The sequence below is a fragment of the Emydura macquarii genome, unplaced genomic scaffold (genome assembly GCF_026122565.2).
Source record: "Emydura macquarii macquarii isolate MOO-44397 ecotype Brisbane River unplaced genomic scaffold, CSIRO-AGI_Emac_v2 contig_450, whole genome shotgun sequence".
NCBI classification, from domain to species: Eukaryota; Metazoa; Chordata; order Testudines; family Chelidae; genus Emydura; species Emydura macquarii.
Genome location: NW_027130587.1, coordinates 12,335,032 through 12,356,846, shown reverse-complemented (window position 1 = coordinate 12,356,846; position 21,815 = coordinate 12,335,032). Strand labels below are relative to the sequence as shown.

The 21,815-nt window shown below is 47.9% G+C and overlaps 1 protein-coding gene across 3 annotated transcripts in view; it reads right to left on the bottom strand.

Annotated features, from left to right (window-relative positions):
• Window positions 1-5,264: 5,264 nt before the first annotated feature.
• CLUH (clustered mitochondria homolog) overlaps window positions 5,265-21,815 on the bottom strand; it is a 51,610-nt gene continuing 35,059 nt past the window's right edge. For all 3 annotated transcript variants that reach the window (XM_067538014.1, XM_067538013.1, XM_067538015.1), the window contains 13 exons: window positions 19,525-19,677; window positions 18,735-18,797; window positions 17,790-18,034; window positions 16,868-16,952; window positions 14,961-15,114; window positions 14,117-14,256; window positions 13,100-13,180; window positions 12,049-12,174; window positions 11,431-11,552; window positions 11,079-11,172; window positions 10,190-10,324; window positions 8,427-8,500; window positions 5,265-6,683 (listed from right to left, as the gene is read on the bottom strand). In XM_067538014.1, coding sequence (XP_067394115.1) covers window positions 6,515-6,683; window positions 8,427-8,500; window positions 10,190-10,324; window positions 11,079-11,172; window positions 11,431-11,552; window positions 12,049-12,174; window positions 13,100-13,180; window positions 14,117-14,256; window positions 14,961-15,114; window positions 16,868-16,952; window positions 17,790-18,034; window positions 18,735-18,797; window positions 19,525-19,677 — 1,641 coding nt within the window. In that variant the 3' untranslated portion in view covers window positions 5,265-6,514. The remainder of the gene's footprint in view (window positions 6,684-8,426; window positions 8,501-10,189; window positions 10,325-11,078; window positions 11,173-11,430; window positions 11,553-12,048; window positions 12,175-13,099; window positions 13,181-14,116; window positions 14,257-14,960; window positions 15,115-16,867; window positions 16,953-17,789; window positions 18,035-18,734; window positions 18,798-19,524; window positions 19,678-21,815) is intronic.

Here is a 21,815-nt window from a genome sequence, read left to right as displayed (position 1 = left end):
GAAGATACAATTGGACTCTGGCAACCTACTGTAAAGGTCCGTTCATGCAATGTTTAGTGGCTACTGTACTACACTGAATGATCGCTCTTAAACACTCAGCAATTGCCATTACAGTATGGCCAGTTCTAGCACTTGGTGTGTTTTCTTGAAGGCACAGCCCCAGGCATCAGATTCTGTGAGGAAAATTTGAGCTTTGATTTTATAAATTTCTAGCCTTTGTGGTTGCTGAGAGAAGCTTGAAAATATGACCCCACTGCACCATAAACAGAAAGACAAAGAAAGAAAGAACCCAAACTTCTTCTTTTTACAATTCTCATGATCCTTTGCAGGTCTGACTCACGACTTTTGAATATTTGGGGTTGGTGACGCTGTGTATTTTGTCTAGAATCCTCTCTCTAGATCGCGGCCTCTACCAGGTGCTTGAGGAGAGTTTAAGAAATGCTGCTTACAGATGATTAGAGAGTAACTTGCCCATGGGGGAAGTGTTTTCTAATCCCCTCCGTTTGTGGGTGGTTTATGTGCCCGTTCTGTGAGGTACGGTCTACATGAGTTGCCATTCAGCTTCAATGACCACTGCCGCCGCCTCCTCTTGCGAGGCAGAGAGGAGGACTGGATTTACTTTGTCCATACTTATTTTTTTGTCAAGTCCTTTCCTAAACTTAGGAGGCAAGGTTGGAAGAGCTGGGCATGTTTAGTTTAGAGGAGAGAAAGCTGAGGGCGGGGGGAGGCCACCTTCAGATCTGAAAGGTGGTGGTAGAGGGTGGTGATCAATTGTTCTCCACGTCCGCTGAAGGTAGCACAAGAAGTAATGGGCGTAGTTGGCAGCAAAGGAAATTTTAGGTTCATTTTGCTAACTGGAAGGCCAGTTAAGCATGGGAACATGTTACCGAGGGAGACTGGAATCCCGTGGTGCTGGTGTCAGAATAGGTTAGACACCTGTCAGGGATAGTCTAGGTATACCTGCCTCAGTGCAAGGGGATGGGCTAGATGACCTCTTGAGGGCCCTTCCAGCCCTATATGTCTGTCCCCTCTGCTCTATGTTCAGCGGAAAGTGTCTCCAGCCCTTGCTGTCTAATGTCGTAATGGTAGATAACGCGAGTGATTTTTGACGCTGCTAAAAGGTATTGTTTCCATTGTTTCATTCTCCGAATAAACAAGTACAACCTGGTAGCAGAACAAGATGACTTGCCAGCATGGTGTGGAGGGGGTTTTCCAAATTGTCCAGCAATGTGTGCAGCATGTTGCAACTTCTGGATCCTTCGCCTGCTTTGACAAAGAATTCAGCAGAATGAGTCAGATTTTTTTTCATGTTTCACTTATTGTCTGGCTGTACTAATGGTGTACCTGGCGCCTGGGACAGCACAGAGGTGTCTGGCTTAGACACATAGGAGGACGTGAAAGAATTTAATTCTGCTGAGGGCTCCTGCCTTCCCAGCCATTCTAGGCAGCAGGTCAAACAAGAAAAAGCCTCTTGTAATTTTAAACATGTCACTTACACGTGGGGGGTGGGAGACAAGGACCTTTCACAGCCTGCCCCATGACTTACATGTGAAATCTACATGTTTGACTTTCCACCTCCCCCTTTCTTGATGGATAACTTAGCTCTACTTTGAATGCCTTATTGAAGAAAAACTTGACAATTTTCTGTTAAAGTGGAGGGGTAAACTATCAGCCTGCCTGAATATTCCAGTGGAGGTGAGGTTTTCAGGCTTCTCGCTCCTGTGTAGTGTGTTGAGTATTAATTCTCTGCTTTGGGGTTTAGTGTTGAAGTCAGAGGAACCTGTCCTTATTTCAATTGCAGGGGAGGTTGGTTGGATTCTACTCTCAACACCGTAGAGGTTAAAATAGGGGCATTTCTGCTCTATTAAAAGGTAGAGTTGCAGCTAATTATGTATCATTGCAGAATATTTGACACTAACTCAAATCCTGGAAATTCCTCTGGGAAAGGAAGCAGTGAGGATAAAAATAGGTCTCTCTCTCTTTTGTGTACTTATCAGGAATAATTTCCTCCTGCTGCTGCTTTTGCCAGCTTTCTCTGTTCCCCCTCTTCTCCCTCCCCAAATAGTTCCAACAGTCTGCATGAAAAGTGACATTGTCGTCCTCTTGCTGCTCTGACTAGTAAATGGATGATGTTAGTATCGTTCATGGTCCTACAAATAATGCATGTACTGCTGCCTGCGCTGTGAGCCCCAATGGGGTGACAGGAGTCTGGAGTTGCGTCTGAGCAGTTTAATCACAACTGAGCTTCAAATGGATAGAGGGGAACATTAGCAGGGCCAGGTCACTCATTCTTTACATGATGAACACCACCAGAAGCAGTTGACATAAGTGGAGAGGAAGGATGGTGCCTGGGTAGGGTGTAAGGTTGGGATTTTGGACCCCTGCCTTCAGTGCCTTGCTGTGCCTAAACTCCCCACCTGGGGCAAGTCAGAAAGGGCTTGTCTTTGCTGCAGTGTTGTTCAGGGTAGTTGTGCCTGACAGCAACAGAGTTCTCTGGGCCTTGGCTCCCACTCTGTAACAGCCATGTTCCAGCTCGCAGGGGGTGGAGAGAGAAAAAGCATTAGAGGGGGAAATGGGGGGGGGGGGGCCAGATCCTGTTTTTTAAAAGTAGCTTTTCCTGCTAGACCTGTAGGAAGCAAAATGCTTTAGCAAAGCTCTGGGGAAATTCAGGGGCAAACTTTGTGAGTGGGTGGTACACAGATGGCTGTATGAAGCAAGATAACAGAGGGTTGTATTTCAATCAAGGTGGGGGGCAGGGAAAAATCAATCATGAAAAGCAGCAGCTCATCAACCGCTGGGCAGAGAGTGGGGGGTGCTGCTTCAGTGCAAGATCTCATCCAGAATTTAAGCCATAGATAAATTCATCTGCTGATGCTCCCAGAGGAGGGAGGCCCAGATTTCATTTAAAATCTCCCAGCATGAGCTGTTCATTTTGCTCCAGACTCTTCAGTTTTGAACAGTTACTTTCATATGCACCAATGAGGGCAAAGGTGGTTCTGTCCCTGCACATCCCCTACCCCCAAGAATGAACAAACCACATGTAACCAAGATCAGTGTGTGGTTCACACGCAGGAAGTTTTTCAATTCCACTTCTAAACTGTTGGGTGGGGCAGAACTTGGTCCTGGTAGTTTAATCTTATAGATCAATGGCTGCAGCTGTTTTACCCTGCTGTGTGGGGGGCAAAAAAAAGTAGGTGGTTCTCTGCTCTTAAACCTATTCTTCTCTTTGGAGTTCTAGAATTTTTTTTGCCCATTTCCTCCTCCTCATCTCACTAGCCCTCCAAAATGAGCATCTTTGTTTCACCCTAGGCAGCAGTGACAGCAGCTGCTGCAATTAGACTAATGAGAATGGATTCTTCTGTCTGTCTGATTGAACGCAGTCAAAACCACTTGGGGTTTGGTATTGAATCAGGTGTTACACAGCAGAACCCGACTTATTGCATCTTTCCAAACCCACATTCGTGTCTTCCTCGCTTAACCTAAGCCGCTGCTGGTTGCTCTTGCCTGTTTTTGAAGCAAGGCTAGGCTCAGTTGATGTAATACACACTTTGTTTGCCCCCCACTTTTCCAAATCCTAGCTGAAAGACATTTGATGGTGGGCCCGAGGAAATGCAAAACATTGCTACTTGCCCCGTGCATGTATTCAAAGTATTAACTAGACTGTAGCTTGAGCTGAAGAATTGTAACAGTTTAAAAAAGGAACCCCCCAGGCAAAGCCAGCGAGTGATGCAATGTGTTTGTCTGGGCCCCTCTTCCAGCAGAGCAAAGAGGGGTGGGAAGCTGGCTTTTAGGCTCGCTCTGGGCTGCAGTTGGACTAGTCTAGACACCAGTGCTTCAACCCTGACCGGGCGAGAAAACAGAACGGATTGCAAAACAACTGCTCAAAAGTGTTTTAAAAGACGGAGTCTTTTAAACAGGAAAAAAAGCTGAAGGAGTCACTTTTTGAAAGTGAGGGGGAAGGAAAAGCCACCAAGCGACTGCAGCCTCAACAAGATTATTAGGAAAGACTGACCAGTTTTAAGACCCCTCCTCCTCCCCCTTTAAACTGTTCTAGTATTAGCTACTCCTGGAGCTGGCCCCAGCAGCGTTCTACCAAGCAGCAAGGCACAGGGCTTGAATTCCTTTTCTGTAGTGTTTTGAGAAAGACGGGCACCACCCACCACTGCCTTGTGGAAGTCAGGGAGGACTAACCAGAGGAAGGTGGGGTGGGGGTTACTTGGTGCCAGTTCATCTAGATTGAGTAGCTCGAAAAGAAAATCCTGGTCCCTGGCCCTCTGTGGACATTTGGATAGCGAACAAGCCAAGCAGGAGCTGTTGGGGATTGATCTTCTGTATCTACGTCTCATCTCTCCCAATCCTACCTACCAGGATGCGGGTGCAAAATCCACACAGCAGGGCGTTAGTTTGTTTTGAGTTTCATTAGAAACACCCAGCCAGGGGGAAAACGTGCCAACCGCCCCAAGTGAAGAGAGACATGTAAGGAGTTAATGGGGAATTAAACCCACTGGCAAAATGAGTTCGCACCTGAAAATCTTAACTGAGGGGGAGAGACTGATCCCATTGAAGTTCAGTGGGTGTTTAACTTTGTGTGCTAATTAACATTGGGGTTTTCAGAAGAGCTTGAGTGCGTCTTAACCCACCTAGGAGTGGGTCCAGTACACTTCTCACTCCCTTTACAGGCGTGGGAAGTAGAACAAAGCAGCCTCGTCTGTTAAACAAACCCCTGCACTCAGCTTTGATTCAACACCCAAAAAAATCCAGTTCTTAGTAAAGTACTTTGCACATTCGTATTTTATTTAAAAGATTTAATTACTGGACTAGCGCTGGAAGACATTTACCAACACCCTTGTGTGAAAGAGGCCGTGTAGTCAGTTATTTCTTCAGTTTTTTTTCCAGAGGGAGCATGTTCTTTTAGATCAACGATGCCTCCTGCTTTGTGCCTCCTCCAGGTAGGTCGATGTAGGCAGCTCTCCTCCCCCTCCCCCCCAACAACAGTTACAAATACCCAGTAACGCAGGACAGGACACCAAGGGTACAGAGCACAGCCATAGCACTTGTTTTCCCAGACGGTCATTAAAAGCAATGCAACTTAGCACAGTCCGATGGCTGCCGCAGAGCCTGGACTCCTTGGGCAGCGTGCTACGGGTTTGGACTAGCAAATCGTATCTCACTGTAGGTCTTCATTTACTTGGAAAAGGACATTCAACTCTGTCGGCATACCATAGCCTGCAGGGGATACAACCTATTTGCCTTGTGACTGCACCAGCAGGAAGCATGCTATATTTATTTAAGGGGGGACAGGGACAAGCCAGGGGGGAAAAAAATCAATATTCATTTGTGGCATCTGCCATTTCCGTAACATCCATTGCCTGCAATGGAAGCTCTGCTGGGAGCAAGCTCACTCCAGCATGCCAAAGAAAAAAAGGAGCCAGACATCCAGCGGGGTGAGCGCTAGGGGGGGTTTAATATTTTTTCCACCCAGAGCGAAAGTTGCCTAGTAATTTTAGGCTGTGGAAAGCCATGATTCAAAGCTGTATAAATTTGCTGATTACCTTAAAATTAAAAGATGATCAACTTTTGTATTAAAGCAGCTTCTGTAAGAAGGCATTCCTCCCCTTCCTCAAGCTATTCCCAGAGAGGCACTGTTTCCCCTGGTGTGAATTTATACATTCCACGTTAATGCCAACACGGATCGAGTACAGGCACTGGGATTTTCCATTGTAAATGGACTAATTATAGGGACTTTTAAACCCTTACTCTTTGGATGCAGTTTCCTAAGTTACTCAGCCTCAAGCAGAGGGCACAAGCGACAGGACCATGTACACCTCCTGAAATCAGAATATGAACGTTATGAAAATCCCACAGCCGCTCTCAACTGCCAACAACAACAAAAGGCTACCAGCCCCAAATGGCTCTATCCTAACGTAGAAAAAAGCAGTACATCTCCCTTCACGCTTTACAGGTTGAAATCATTCAGACAGAAACAAATATGGCTGCGGCCCCCCGTCCCCTTTAGGCGAGCAAGTAAAACACCACTACGAGTTGGCTTGGAATCCAGGTTTCGAGATAGAACTGAGCAATGGGATGGTTTGGTTTTTTTTTTGCAAAAGTGTCCTTAGTCAACATAAAAATGACCTGAGAAATGTCACACCGCCCCACAATTCATTTGGAATTCATATCTATGTACAAAGTAGAAATGGACTGATGATACACACAGGCGCGCGCGCACACACACACACACACACCGACGTGACAGCCACTGGCTGCGCGCACCTAGGAGGTTGTCCCGTATGCTGCTGCATCCTGGCCGCCTTCCCCCTTCGTGTGGCAGACACGAGCGCAGTCTGACAGATTAGATTTCTCAAATTAGTTCTTTGCATTGTGTATTAATTGTACCAGTGCAATAACATTGTCAAAAAAAAAAAAGGAGAAGCTGCCCCAGGGGAGTCCAAGACCCTGGGTCAGATTCAGAAAAAGGGGAGGGTTTAAATTTTTTTTTAAAGTGAAGTACACTTTAAGCAGAGCTCTGTGGCGGGAGGACCTCGGCGGGAGGCGTGCTCAGCTCAGCCGCGCTCTCCTCACAGTCTTTGTCTTCTGCTTCCAGCTGTTCGCTGCCCTTCATGGCCTCCTGGAGCTGCTGGCGTCGCTGCACCTCTGCTTTGAGGTTCTCCAAGTCTTTTTGGCTAGGGAGGGAAGCAGAAAGGGCGGCCGGTATTACAGTGGCTTCAGGAAGGTGAGACCAGGAGGGTGAGCATTCCAGGGGACGGGGGGCGTAAGGTAGGAAATCCACGGGGATGTCCACCCTCCTCCAGCATCTCATTACAACAGCGGCCCTCTGGCTAAGCAGGGACCTGCACGGGACCTGCCAAATGCCGCTGACCTGCAGGATGATCCACTCCACTCCACGCTGGCGAGGGAATGCTTTAGCTAGGTCCCATCGCTGCTCCCCCATGGTTTTTATCTTCAGGGGGCGGGGTGAGAGCATGTGTATTCTCTTCCTCGTACCGGCTGCTCCTCGTTCTTTCCCTGACCCCGAGGCTGTGATGTCCCCCACAGATGGTTTACAGGACGGGGGTTTCTAGATGTCACGCTGCCCGGAAAGCACAGGCACTAGCGGACGCCCTGGCTTAGCAGAGTGCAGTTCTCACCCTGGCTGCTCCACCCCAGCGCCTCTGTGCGAGGGGGTCGTACATCCTCCGGGATTTGCCAGCGGCTCTTTCTCCTAGCGCCGGGACTGGGAGAGTTTCTTCACTCGCTGAGCAGCGAGCGGAGCACAAAGGCGAACGTGGAAAGGTTGGGAAGGGATTTAAGTCTCCCGTGCCTCTCTGCACTGATCTGTGTACTTCCCCCCTGGACTGCTCCTAGAGTGCCCCAACTCAACCCTTCCCAGCTCTCAACCGGCCCAGCATTTCGCTCCCACCTAACTGCCGCTCCCGTGACTGCTTGCGCACTTCTCTGCTGGTCTTCTACCAAACCACTCGTCTCACTGGGAAGCTTGAGTTATTCATCAAAGCCAGGACGCTACCGTCACTTTGTTTGTCCCAGCCCTGACCCTGGCACTAAGGACAAGCACTGATCCTGCTTCAAAAGGCCCCCACTCCAGTTCTGCCTTGAACTGGACCGGAAAGAAACCCACCTTCATTGCCTTGCAGGTGACCCGCTTCGGCCAGGAAGCACAAGGTGTAGGATCCTCCTTAGCTTGCCGAGCCACCAGCCGTGAAAGTCATTTAGTAGCCATGGCTTAAATCAGCCCAATGCTCATTTAGAAGAGTTTCCTCTCTGTTTCAGTCCTCTACCTACTGAACGGCCATCCGCTCTCCCGTCCCCACCAGCTGTCCCTTCCCAAAAGAGACCGGGACTGTGTTCCCCCAGGCAGAGGTCACTGGTAGCATCACAAGATCAGAAGCCTACGCAGCACGGCTTACGCCTTTGCAGCCTTCCTCCACCCAAGATCTTAGCGTTGCTAAGGACTGCTCTTCCTGGCTGTGTCCCATCCGAACTATGGCCGCTGGTCAGCAGTGGCTGTCTCTGCCATCCCCAAGAGGCAGACTCAGGGATTTGAAGGGCTAGCGTCTGTGGGCATTCAGCAATACCTTGAGGCCACTGCACGACACTCAGCCGTGATTCGTTTAAAGAAGAGACGCGCTTAGTGTTGACTTGGTGCCTTTTGCTAAATGCAGTAAAAAACCCACAAGAAAACCCAACCCAGCACCCGCCCCACAATTCTTTGTGGCTCCCCCCAACTGACCAAAAAAGAGTCCATCCTGAGTCTGAGCTCAATACAAATGGAAGTGTCGGATTAATAATCCCTTGGGAAAAGGGGTTTATAGGGGCAATCTGATTGTATCTGAAATAGCCACGCAGTGGGGCCCTGGTATGGGGAAAAGACCAGATAAAAGGCATTCAGCAAACGTGTATCACTCTACCTTAGTGGAATGAAGAGAATTCCATTGATGATGTTCAGCTGCTCCAGAACGCTGGACATACTGGGAGCTGTGAACTAGGATTTAAAAAAAAAATCCAGTCATTTTTAAGCCCCCCTAAAGAGCACAGAGACCTCCAGAGAGACCTCAGCATTTACTCACACTAGCTAATACTGCCTTATACCACTTGTTATACCTTATGCCTAATACCACTCCTAGGGGTGCTAAAGGATAAGTCAGGTATTCCTATGTACGTTTGTACAGCACCTAGCGCAACGCGGCCCATTTTAGTTGGTCCTCAAGCACCACTGTAATAAACATGATTAATACAGCTGTGCTGGAGGCCTATGTAGACAGGAGAGATGGGAGACAGAGCAGGCCCATGCCAAAGGCTAAGAGGACTGAATAGCTACATCAATTCTGGGACAAATGACATGAGCCAAGTTTGACTGATTTGGGCTTTTTGATGTCAGGTAATAAGGAGAGAGCCCTTCCCTCCGAAGGTGACAGCAGGGGGCAGGATTAATCTTGGCCTGAGCGCGTCACCTAATGCAAGCTGCGGACATAATCTTGCTCAAGAGATTTCATGTTAATCTCTCCGGTTCTGTAGCTGGAAAGGGGGTGAGGAGGGGGAGCCCCCAGGGAGCTGGAATGTGCAGAGCTGCGGCTGGTGCTACTCGTGCATTCCTCCCGTTCACAGGGGTTCGGCGCCTTACAGAAGCAGTGGGGGGGAGGAAGCCAGGAAGCCAGCAGCGAAGCAGCTTCTGCACAGCCAGGTCCAAACAGCACTCGCCAGGTTTGCTTTTCCCCAGCGCAGCGGGATGTCACCACTGCCCCAAGGTGCAGATACGGGCAGGCGCATCAGGCGTGAATTCCTGCAGCGCCGCTGGCTGGCAGGTCCCTGCCATGACACGACGTAACGCCCTCCAGCCTCCCGTCAGCCCAGCTCGGCCAACGCAGTTACACTAAGCGTTTATTCACACGGTGCGCGCTTTCCCCGGCTTTCAAAACGCTTTCCAAAGAACAAATGCCAGCATTCCCGTTTTACAGAGGAAAGGGAGGGGGAGTGACTCGCCTGCAGTCACAGGGAAGCAGTGGCAGAGGCAGCATTACAAATAAGGTGCGGCAGGCGCCTAGCCTCATAACCCAGCGAGCGGCTGATTCTTTCGTACTGATTTTTCCAGCTAGGGCTCACCACGCTGCAGGGCAATCACCAAACCTCCTAAACTGAGGGGCGAGCAGAACCCAGCAGCATCCAGGTTCCCAGGCCTTTCTTGCAGCTACCTGACCCTGAAACCTCCGGAAAAATTCAAAGCCAAGAGCATCTGTGTCCCATCGGGGCATGCCCTAGTGTTACAAAGAAAGGTTTCTAAGGGTCCATTTGAAAAAGGCACCCTCAGTGTCAGGTGCTCTCTCTCTCTGGCCCATTTCTGCATGCCCATAGACCAAGACACCTGGGTTTCCCTTGGGTGGGGGGGCCAAAGGAAGTCTTAAGTAGGATGTCATGGGTAAGGAATCCAGAGCAGAACACTGCTGAGCAGGCGGGGTTTTTAAATACCAGGTTGCTCTGAGTCACTTCTGTTTTGGTAGCTCCTACCTGCCAAAGAAACCCCGTGCGTGTAAATGGGGAATGCCAGTAGCGCAGGTAATATCTCCCAAACCAGTCGACACAAAGTTCACCCATTGTATTCAACTGTTATTGCAGCAAACAGAAGTCTTTGTCTTTAAGCCAAATATGCAGATGGCCCCTAATGCATGCAAGTTACCTTAAGTGGCATAAAGTTAGCGTTGGATCCATTCTTGTAGATCTCATTCATTGTGCGTTGAAGAGCCACGGCTTGCTGAGTCAGGTATTTCAAGTACTCAGAGCTTTCTTTGGTCTTTTCGTGATGTTCTCCAAGCTGGTCAGAAATTAAAAAAGAAGAGAAAGTTGTATCACAAACCCCAAACTCTGCCTGAATCGTAGCATCTAACTGGTTTCACCTACTGAAACCCCACTGGGACTGGATTTTGTCTCACTGCAGAACTAGTGCGGATGACCTGGTATAACATGCGACACTGCCTGCAGGCAGCTTCTTATCAAAACGGTGTGCTTGCATCAAGCAGGGGCATGTTTGCTCTCAGGTTTTATAGATGTTTCCTCCACCAGGCTGTGCATTTTGTCAGTGAGAGAGAGCTGAATCAATCGCCTAGCTTGTTTGTCAGACAGGTTTGCCTGAACATGTTGGCAGGTGTGCAGCGTCTCAGTGAGTTCTGCAATCAAGAGAGGCTACCCCCACAGGACTGGCATGTGTCTTAGATTTGAAAGGTCGATTAACGAGAGTAAGTCACGGGCTCTGGATCTTGTCCCTGCTTTCTTATCCGATCTTTAGTTGTCTGCAGCAGCGAGGAAGCCTGCAGATGCTTCACACAGACTGAACGTCCAGTGACTGGGCACCACAAGAATTGCCGAGTGACAGCGCCACTGAGGTTATAAGTCAAATGGGAGACCTTGTGGCAAAGTCTAGCTTTCCAAATGTGGCAAGACCATCACCCCCTAACAGGCTAGGAGGAGTTCTCCCCAGGTGAGAAGATGCATGACAGTGTCAGCACAGAACCATGTGCTTTACACCGCAAAGCCACGGGGCGCAAGTGAAGCAAACGCATGCCACTGACCTGATTTTTGTAGATCGTGTAGCCTTCCTTTTCATGCTGTAGAGCGGATCGGAATTCGGCTTTACTCTCGTACACGCGGGCTACCAAGTGATGGCTGCAATGGAAAGGAAGATATGCAGAGCTAGATTTAATGAATGCACGGTCAATCCAGGGAGAAAACATTCTGCGGTGCTGCAGAGAGGCGTATGCAATGCTCGGTGCTAAGCACACAAGAACGGCCATACTGGGTCAGACCAATGGTCCATCTAGCCCAGCATCCTGTCTTCTGACAGAGGCCAATGCCAGGTGCTTCAAAGGGAATGAACAGAACAGGGCGACCATCCATCCCTGGTCATCTTGGCTAATAGCATACCTCAGTGCCACCTTCAGGGACTTGGAGCTGTGATACTTGGAGTTGATTGCCAGAGCATTCTCCAGGAATCGCAGGGACAGGTCATATTCCATAACTCCGTGAAGCACCAAGCCAATGTTGTTCTAAGGGCAACCACCACACACAGGTCAGAGAACAAGAGGTGACTCCTGACCAAGCCTTTAGAGCTAAAGACACAGACGTTTGGGGGCCTGTCTCCATTTTACAGTGGCAGTGGGGAAGCAACGACGTGAAAGAACAGAGGCTTGTACACAGCTGGGCAGGGACAGAACTCGACAGGCCACAGGTGGGGCCCGACACCTGATGTAACGAGGTACAGGTAGGCTAAGTGACTTGCCCAGGGTCACACAGGAAGTCTATGGCAGAGCTGGAAACTGAACCCAGATCTCCTGAGTCCTGCCTTAGCCACAAGATCACCCCTCCTCTCTACACAACTACTGTCTATGCATCTGCAAACTTGTTCCTTCCCCCAGAATGGGAAGGTATGTGCAATAATGCAGATTGGGAGGGACGGAGTGGCATTGCCTATTCACGGGATTAAAATAAACGAACAAGCTTCATGGAGCCTAGAGAAGGAGTTCACTCGAAAGGATCACTTACGTCTAAGAGTGCCATTTCTGGGTGATCCTCTCCAAATACCAACAGCATGAGGTAGCGTGCGCGGTACAGTAAGTTTAATGCTGTGGAGAGTTGGCTGTTTGCAAAGCAATACAAAGCAAGATGCATCTACAATACAAGAACCATTCAAGTGTTAAAACTGGCATCACATCCTCAGTCCACATAAACCAGTCTCCCTCCCACCCCTTTTGCTTGGGGCATGAGAAAAGTTCTGCCTTTAAGGCTGAAGATAATTCAGGCTATAAGCTGGAGAAACAGTTACTAATCTACTAGTCAACTTAAAACAGCACTGATGTGTTGTGTAAGACACGGTTGTGTTTATATGCATGTCAGTATCTCCTAGTAGTTTCAGAAGATATTTCAAAGTTGATCTGCACATATAATATCCCAGCTGCTACACAGAATTTTACAAAACCAGAGGGAGGTGGGAGGCACAAAAAATAAATAAAAACATCTGGCAAACCAGAGCAAAAGTGTCTCATACACAGCAAGACAAATACAAGTCAGAAAACACAAGACTCCTGCATTATTTTATGGTTGAGCTATTCATTTACAAAATCATAAGACCTGGTGACCATTTAAACATGAGCAGTTGAAAGATCAGATTTTTGGAGCGACGCTTTGAATACGCCCTTCTGCAGAATGCCAGGGCAACATTGACACGGATTGGTTAGTTGGGAGAATCCATTTCAAATCTCTCTCTTCCCGTTATTGCTATAAATGGATTTTTTTTTTTTTGCATATAAAGCCAGTTTAAGGGTCTGCTTTTCAGGATTTCACTTTTAACTCAGACGATTCAACGACGCTCTGAGCTAACAGACTCACTTTTCACACATCTTGTGCCTAGTAATAAGACGCCTAAAGAAAAGAAATGCCCCCAAGAAAGCATGCAGTACGGGGAGAACAGGTTTATCAAGAGACTATTTTACAAAGCTAAGGAGGCTGCAGCTGTTTTGCAAATGTGGGCATAAAATTAAAGTCACACAGACACCAGGTGCAAACGCTACCTGCCTTTTTCTCTCCTTATACTTACATATTCTTGGATTGTGTTGGGGTGCTCAATGCCCAGGACCCTCTCACTCATTAGCACTGCTTTCTGTTGATTACTTAAGGCCTACAAAAGAATGACAAACAGGGCCAAGTAGTAAATCATGAGGCACAAATTTCGAGAGACACTTGGGCGCGAACAGAAGAAGGTGGTGTCTCTCTCTCAGGAAAAGAGGAAGTGGAGGGTGCCCAGCTACAGTTTCCATTGATTTTTTTGGACTTCAGCAACACAAATGCCTTCCAGAGACCAACAGCCGCAAGGAGAAATCTGGGTGAGCTGTGCACAGCTAGTTTTGGCTCCTGGTAGACCCAGATTTAATTTCCCTGGGGAGTCAGAGGATATGTTTTTCTCTGTTCCTGGGTGCACGCTGATAGCAAGCACCTATCTCTACATTTCCTTATGGCCAAAGGCGGTTCATCCCAGCACTTCCCAGCCCAAGTAAGCCAGCAGGGAGGTCCTTGCTGGGGAGGATGACACGTGCTCTGGGTACCAGATAAAACAGCCTTCATAGGAGACCAGGAGGAACCAAGGACCTCCAGCTAGGAATGTGGGTAAGGTAAGAGTCCAAGTGGGCTTCTCATCAGGATCCCCACCTGTAGAGTGGTGAGAGCTAGAGAGAGCGCTGGGCACATGGGAAAAAGCCCTTGGGCTAGCTAGCTAAGATGAAGGGCCATGAAGGGAGAAAGGGTAAATCCAGTGATTTTGTTTCCTTAAATAAAATGTAACGCTCAGATCCTGCTTTCCCAAGAAGCTAATGAACCCTTAAAGCACCTTTATGCGGTAGGGAAACAGGTGATGTACCCATTCCAGAGACAGGAAAACAGACAGATTTAAATGGCAAGAGGTGAGCCTGGATCAAGTAGATTTCTCATTCTGCCATTCTCACTGGAGACATTAATCTAAATGCCCAAAGGACTACAATAGGGTGGGAGGGGGATAAAACAGTTCCCGATACCCAAGCAGCCCATTTCTCAGGGAAGCGGCAGTGGGGGTTCAGTATACCTCTGAGTAGTCTCCCATGATATAGTTGAGGCGAGCCAGCAGCCGAAGGCAGGCACAGATTTCCACGTGCATAGCACCGTACACATTGTTAAACAAGTTTAAGGCTTCGTTGATGAGTTCACAGCCCTCCTTCAAGAAACCTAAAAAGCCCATAGGAAATTAGTTCTTATTAAGTGTTAACCTGGGACCTCGATTTCATTTTCCTGTAACTATGTAGCAGAGAGAAGGCCGGGGAACGCTATGGGAATTTCCTTTGCTGAATCCCTAGGCTACTATGTTACCCATTAGCAATGGGAAATCCTAACGCCACAGGAAGAACCAGCATCATCCGTAAAGAGAGCACCAGGACGCGGGAGGTCTGGATAACTTATGGAAGTAGCAATGGGACATAGAGTTCTCTACATCTAAGACAGTAGCTTATGTGATTCTGCCTTTTCCTTATTTTTGGTAAAATCTCTCTGAGATGAGAGAAATTTTAGACATTCATTCAACCATCTAATCATGATCTGGGTCTTGTGAACCCATGCTGGATTTAAGAGATCCAACAGCTGTTTAATGTCTGTGTGGAATCAGAGGCAGGTCTCACTCCACTTCCTACAGCGCCACTGTCCATCGCTGGTCCCTCGCTGGTAGTTTCAACTGAGGGACTGCTTTTTGACTGGGCCTGGAGACTGTCTCACCCTCTCACATCTAGAGGGTGTCCTCCTAGAACACAGTGAAGGCCCTAGGCTTGACACAGGGTAGCCGGCCTGCCTGCACTACGGTTAGAGAAGGTCAGTGCACAAAGCGGCTTCCGTAAGCACCAGCATGAAGGGAAAAAGGAGGTGGCATGTTCTAGCAGTACCTTGTTGGACCTTTGCTTGCCCGCTCTGGAAGAAGTGGAAAGCATCTGAAGCTTTGGGGTTGACATGCTTCACTATAGGGAAGATGTTGAGAATATCCTCTTCTGTGAAGGTGGGTTTGTGCCTGGTATCGAAGTTATACTCTTTCAACAGGATCTGAAGGAACCAAAAAAAACCAAACAAAGCCAACAATTTTCAGATACTTTCCTCCTTTTGTGAGGATCCCTCAAAAGGGCTTCATCAACATCTGGGGCAAATGTAACCCTCGGTGACGCGCGTGTGACCCCACTGAAGTCCGCAAGGGGTTGCCTGGATGTAACTGAAGACAGAATCAGGCCTCCAGGTAAGCTGTGTAACCAGCTGTGCAAATAGCCCCGTTTCCCATTTGGGCCACACGGAGGCACAGAGAGGTGAAGTCATTTGCCCATGGTCACCCAGCGTGTTAGAGGCTAGGCTAGGAACAGAATCCGGCAGTCCTCTGTCCTACCAACAAAATGACACTGCTGTCGATACTTCAGAGTCCAATTCCACCCGTCCAAACAAAGTCAGCCCAACAACTTTTGATGCTAGGTCGCAGACAGACAGACAGACATTTACTTAGGACTCCACAGCAAGGCGGTAAAGTCTGGTCATGCTCCTGCTACGACCTGTCCTGAGAGAAATGCTGGTCTGCCCACTTCCATCCTCCCCCTCTCTCCATGGGTCTTTACAGACACATGCGCGCACGCAGTGCCAGAGGTGTGCCTAGCGCTTTACAGACAGACAAAGAGACACGTCCCTGCCACAAGGGAGCACAGACTGAAACACAGCAAAGGTGACAGAGGGTAAGCTGAAGGCACCAGGCAACAGGGAGAATCACAGTCTGCAGAAGAGAAGAAGGAGGGGGGATTTGATAGCAGCCTTTAACTCCCTGAAAGGGGGTTCCAGAGAGGATGGAGCTAGGCTGTTCTTGGTGGTTGCAGATGACAGAACTAGGAGCAACGGTCTCAAGTTGCAGGGGGGGAGGTCTAGGTTGGATATTAGGAAAAAGTTTTTCACTAGGAGGGTGGTGAAGCACTGGAATGGGTTACCTAGGGAGGTGGTGGAATCTCCATCCTTAGAGGTTTTTAAGGCCCGGCTTAACAAAGCCCTGGCTGGGATAATTAAGTTGGGGTTGGTCCTGCTTTGAGCAGGGGTTGGACTAGATACCTCCTGAGGTCCCTTCCAACCCTCATCTTCTACGATTCTAGGAATCCCGAGAAGTGTTAACACACATGGTTAGCTGCCCTTTAGATTGTGTTTTTAAATTGGTTTACGCACCAAGATGTGGGGACAGGGCCTTGAAAAACAGCCAGGGTGGAGGTTAGCAATAGAAGGCCTATATTAAACCCCTGCAGTGAACTGATCCCTCTTTTGCTGTAGCAGCACGTTGGAGATGCTGAGGCTAGGGTCATGCCAGTCCTTGCGTTATAACCCCTGATGCTCAGGGATGAACAGCCTATGATAAGATGCCATCTGAGCTCAATCTTGGCATAAAACCTAAAAAACTGGAGCCATTTGTTTTCAGTAAGAAGGACAGCATAGTCCTGCTTTGTCAGGCAGATGTTTAGCTTATTCCCCCTAAGAGCAGTGATTTCACTTTGTATTATGTGGGACCACTGAGACAGGACTAGACACAGGAATTACCAGACTGGAGCAGACCAATCTTCTTATACGTAGCATGGTTATCCTTAATGGAACTAATACAAATCCCTTTGTAAGGCTAGTATTAGCATTTCAGCTCTAAATCCATGGGAGGAGTGAAGGGCGAGGGGTAGGAATCATCTTTTGAAAGACCTTGTGATGGCATCAACATATACATCATTTTAGTGAACTTCCTCCACTACAGAAAGTGACTGAAGGCAAGAAAGAGGGAGGATTTGGCTCTCACCTGGATTCCAGTTTTGAGGGAGATTTCACGTAGGAGGGTGATTTTCTGGAGGTTACATACCTCCACTGCTTGGTCAACATTCTCACTGCAAAAGAGTCAGGTGAGAGCTCAGGGGAAGTTTACACTCAAGAGTATATCCACCTAGGGAGTGTTTGAAGCACTCCTCCCCGTACAGTTAGGAGGTCATCAATTAAGAAGGTACAATGAAACAATCTCAGCAAGCAAGGAGCTTTCCTGCTGAAGCCCCAGAGTGCTGGGTCTATCCACACTAGTTTACTTCAGTCCTACATGCATCTTTTTCCTTCCCCCACTTTAAGTGTTAGCCACAGGGCTGCTTGAGTCAACCTGTTCCTTATTTTTGGTAAAAATCTTGTTTCTCTGATCTCAGTGAGAGAACTGTGAGTTCAACTAGCTAATTAGGATTTAAATCATGTGTGGGGGGGTGGTTGTTTTGAAAAACGTAACGTCAGTCATGGGTTTTATTCCTCTTACATCACCGACAACCGCTTCATTTCAGAATCTAGCGAAGAGCTGTCCTTGTTATTAGGAACATCCATAGACTTCACTCCTGTCTAAGGCATGGCCATTAAGTATCTAGTCTCCTCTCTGCCTCTGCTCATCTCGTGCTGGATTCTTGACCCCACTCCTATCCTTTGCCCTACCTCCTCCACAGCTTGGGCAGAATCAGCCTTCCTGGACATCTCTGATCTCATTTTAAATGTCCACCTGTAATTCTAGTTCAGCTCCCTCCCCTACATCTGCCTCTTTCCATCTGCTACTTAAGCTTTTTAAAAGTCTGATTCCAACTCTTCCGGGATTTTATAAGCAATACAGGCACCAATCGCAATAAAGCTACTGACATTGGGGGAGAGAGAGAAATCAGGCACAAGGAGAAGGAGAGAAAGGAAATTGTTCTACTTACCATTCGAGATTAAAATCAAAGTAGTTCTTTGCCTCGGAACAAATGTTCTTCCAAAACTCCTGAGGGGTCATGCTGGCCCAGGCAGTGTTATCAGCATTTCCAAGGTTCCGGTTTTTCCTTTTCTTATTCTTCTTCTTGGAGACCAGCTCATCAGCAGGGAGATGGGCAATTGGATTCGGGAAGGAGCTTAGAAAGCAATTGAGGAAGTGACTGATGGCTGCCGATAAGCCGGACAGCTCCACACCCTGTAGCAAGACACTGAAGTCAGTTGCAGGGCCCTTTTCCATGTTACTTATGCATCCATCTGACCCAACTCTATTGGAAATCCAGGCCCCTCCTTCCTGCAGATATCATCGTGGTGCCCAACAGAGGCGGAGGGAAGGTTTGCAAGGACAGCGTGTCTCCGAGCCACGGAACAAGCACGCACGAAGCAAAAAGTCATTCCCAATTTCTGTAAAACTTCATTCCCTCCAACCCCAGCCCTTTGAACCATTATTTGGGATCTGGAGACTCTAATGTGGAATGCTTATGACACAGATTTTATTGCTTCTCGCATAAAGCCAAATGCATTGTTGCATGTCCAAGAGTTCATGTAACAAACAAGCATCTCAGGAGGTCAAAATTACGACTGTTTGCTTAAGTGGAGAAAGCAATTTACAGGCAAGACAAGCCGTGATTTCACTCTTAAAAGCCTTCAGTGTAATCAGTGAGATTCTGGGGCAGAAAAGCATGAATGATCAGCCTCTAGGAGTGCTTCTTTCGAGTGGAAACTTGTTTTCCCTTATACCCAGGTCTGTACCTATATTAGGCCTAATGAGAGGTACTTCCAGTTGCTAGGCAACATCCATGAATTACCTAATGAGAAACAAATTTAAAACAGCTTCTATTTCTGAAAAGCCATTAACGAGGACACCACACGGCATGACTTTAGACAGCTGCTCGTACCTGAAGGTATGTCTTGAAGATGTGTTTGGCGGATCGAGTGATCAATTCGCTGATTCCAATTTTCTGCCCAAAGGAATAAAGAGCAGGGACTAAAAAAGTCAGTCAATAGAGGGGAACAAAACCAAAACCAAACAAAAACCACCACCATACACTTTGCTTTCAGCTGTATTTTGGTCAATATTGACAAAGGGCCCAATTCTGCAATCGTTACTACTGTGGAGTTGTACCATGCTCTGCAAATTATTTTGACTGTAAACTCATTGGGGGAAAAGGGGAAGGACCCTTTTTTCAGGATGGGAGGGTAGCACGTAAAGCCCCAGTTAAGGATCGGGGCTTTCAAGAACTACTACGTTCTAATGGGACATCCCTGGAGCAAAGTACTCACTACTCAATGGGAGCCCGGGCGGCAGAATCAGGTCCCAACACAACAACCTGACCCATCGCAAGTAACATTCTTCCCATTCAATCCAGGCTCCTCTGGACTTTCGGGGCCCTGTGTGGCCTGAAAAATGCATGCTCTCTTGGACCAATCAGCAATGCCTTTCACCCCAAAGTGCTTTACAGACCCCCAGGGCATCTATCCTCCCGAACCACAATTAAAACAGTTAGAAACTTGGGAGTAAAACCTTCCACCCGCCCATCAAGGGCTTTTTTGGTTTGGTTTTAAAGGCTGGTTGTTTATTTTCACACGGAGGTTGACGGAACGCATTTAGCCGAGTTGGAATCTGGCCAGGTCCCATTATCCCAGCGGCAGCTTAAGTGACAAGCTGCAATGAAACCCAATGCTTACATAGATGTGATCCAGCTGTGCGCGGGCAGGGGTCTTGGCGATGAAATCAACTACTTTGCCTAGGTAGCGCATGTTGATGCCCCGCTGGTGCATGGCCTCGGCTAATGTAGCGCCGTCCATTGGGAGCACGGTGTGATCAAGGCAGTCTTTCACCTGCAGAGCACATGGAGCTTAGGTCTGGACAGACTTTTGGCCACAGAAGGGCCCTTAAGGAAAACCCCTCGTTGAAATCTGGGCCAGCGAGAGCTCACGGGTGCTGGAGCCCCCAGCCAGAATGGGGGCACTTAGAGCCGGGTGCTCAAAAGTGCCCAGCACCCGTTAGCTAGCATTGTCCCTAGTGGGAGCTACTGGGTGCTGAGCCTTTCTGGCCTCTACGGACGTTACAGGAACCCCTTTCTCAGACTGCGCTCTATGTTTCAGACAGAGCAACGATCTGTTTTTGGGGGGCAGAGGAAGAGGGGTCTAGCGTGCGGGGCCCTGATCCCTGACTGGGGCGCCTAGAAACCACTGCCCCCAACAGGGTTTTCAGAAGCTCCATCTGACAAGCGTCCTCCCTTCCTCTGCCAGGAATCCAGGCACAGACCGGGCACGCCCGTGGCTGGAGGAGCACGGTTGTGTCAGGCAGGGTTAGGCAAATGCACCCGGCCAGGAGCTGCTTACCCAACCACCTGCAAGCATGAACCCATGAATGAAGGAACAGGGAGAAACAAGGGCTAGTTCGTTCCTTCGGTAGACAGGAGGGGAGACCGCAATTCCCGGGCTCTCTACAAATCACTAGGGATGGGACGACAACAACAACAACAAAAAGAGGTGGTGCGGGGGGTGATTTGGGATTCTAGTGATGGCAAATGGAAGTTGTGAAGTACAGCGGATGATGTAAATGTGTCCCCTTGATTTTTAAACAGTTATGCAGGCTCCCTTCACATATTAAGAACGGGTGGGAAGTGTGTACACAGCAGTTCTATACAAGTCTGTCACCTAGTTCGCCCACACATACACAGTTCTGCAGTATTTTTTTTATCACTAATTAGGCTGCTCACTGTAGACTAAGTATTTTACAAAGAAAAAGAATTGAGCCTGTGGCGCCCCCCCTCCCCGTTCTGATTCTGGTATAAAGGCGGGGTGATTTTTGTTCAAATATTTTTGTTTGTTTGAAGATTCGAGTTTTGAGTCTCGAAGGTTACGCTGAATACTGACCCAGTGGAATTATGACACCAGAAGCGTGTGAAAGCCAAGCAATTGATACAGGAAGAGATTGATCATTCATTGATTATTTCCCTCTTAGTCAACTCCAGCGACTAATGAGGTACTTTGGAGAAGAGAGAGCTTTAAAGATTCACTTCAATGATAGCATGATTGCACACCACACAGACAAGTATTTGCCCTCTGCAGCTCCTGCACCCCCACAAAAAATGCCACCAGGAAACAGCAGACCTGTCATTCCTGATATTTCTTACATTAAAAATCAGAAAAAGAAACCTTAAAAAAAAATAACCCCTCCACAGGCTTTTCATTTTTATCAAAAAGAAAAGGCACAAGCCTAGTTTGTCGTCGTTTTTGTTGGGTTGTGAATTTTTTTTAAGTCACCTTCAAAGCATGCAGGGTCAGTGTGAGGTGACTGCAGACTGTATGGTCACTGTTGCATTTTTGAGATTACAGTGTATTTTCCAGTGCATCTTAGCATTGCATTTACATAGCTTTCTCTCTACTGCATTTAGTGTATGTTCAGCTTTGAACAGAAGTTCTTGTCTGCAGACATGACATGGTCTGAGTTTAATCCATTCCAAGGAAGCAATGCCCTGCACTGGTGGAATAATGATTGGGTGATTCGATAGGTCTGTTCCATTTGCAATTTCCATGATACTATAACTGAAAGAAGATTATTTCACAGCGTCAGAAGAGGGTAGTAGGGTGAAGCTTACGGTGGGAGGAATTTAAACTATACATAAGGAATATATTTGACAGTAAGGGCAATTGACGGCATTCCAAGAGAATCTAGTCACTAGCAGATTCAAAACTTAATTACACAGTAAGATATCCAGGATGCCAAGGATCAGACTGGGTGACTCACGTGGCTTTTTCTGGACATATGGCATTTAGTGGCTCCATCCCTTACTAAAGATTTATAAATAATGTTGATCAAGTTCTTTGTTCATTGGCCCATTTTTCCTTCGAAAGAACGGGCTGCAAAAGAGAAAACCCCTCTTCTCTTTGCACCACCAGAGATGTTTACACTGTTCATTGTACTGCACAACTTCCGTTTGCCAGCACTAGAATCAAAGTGTTAAGAG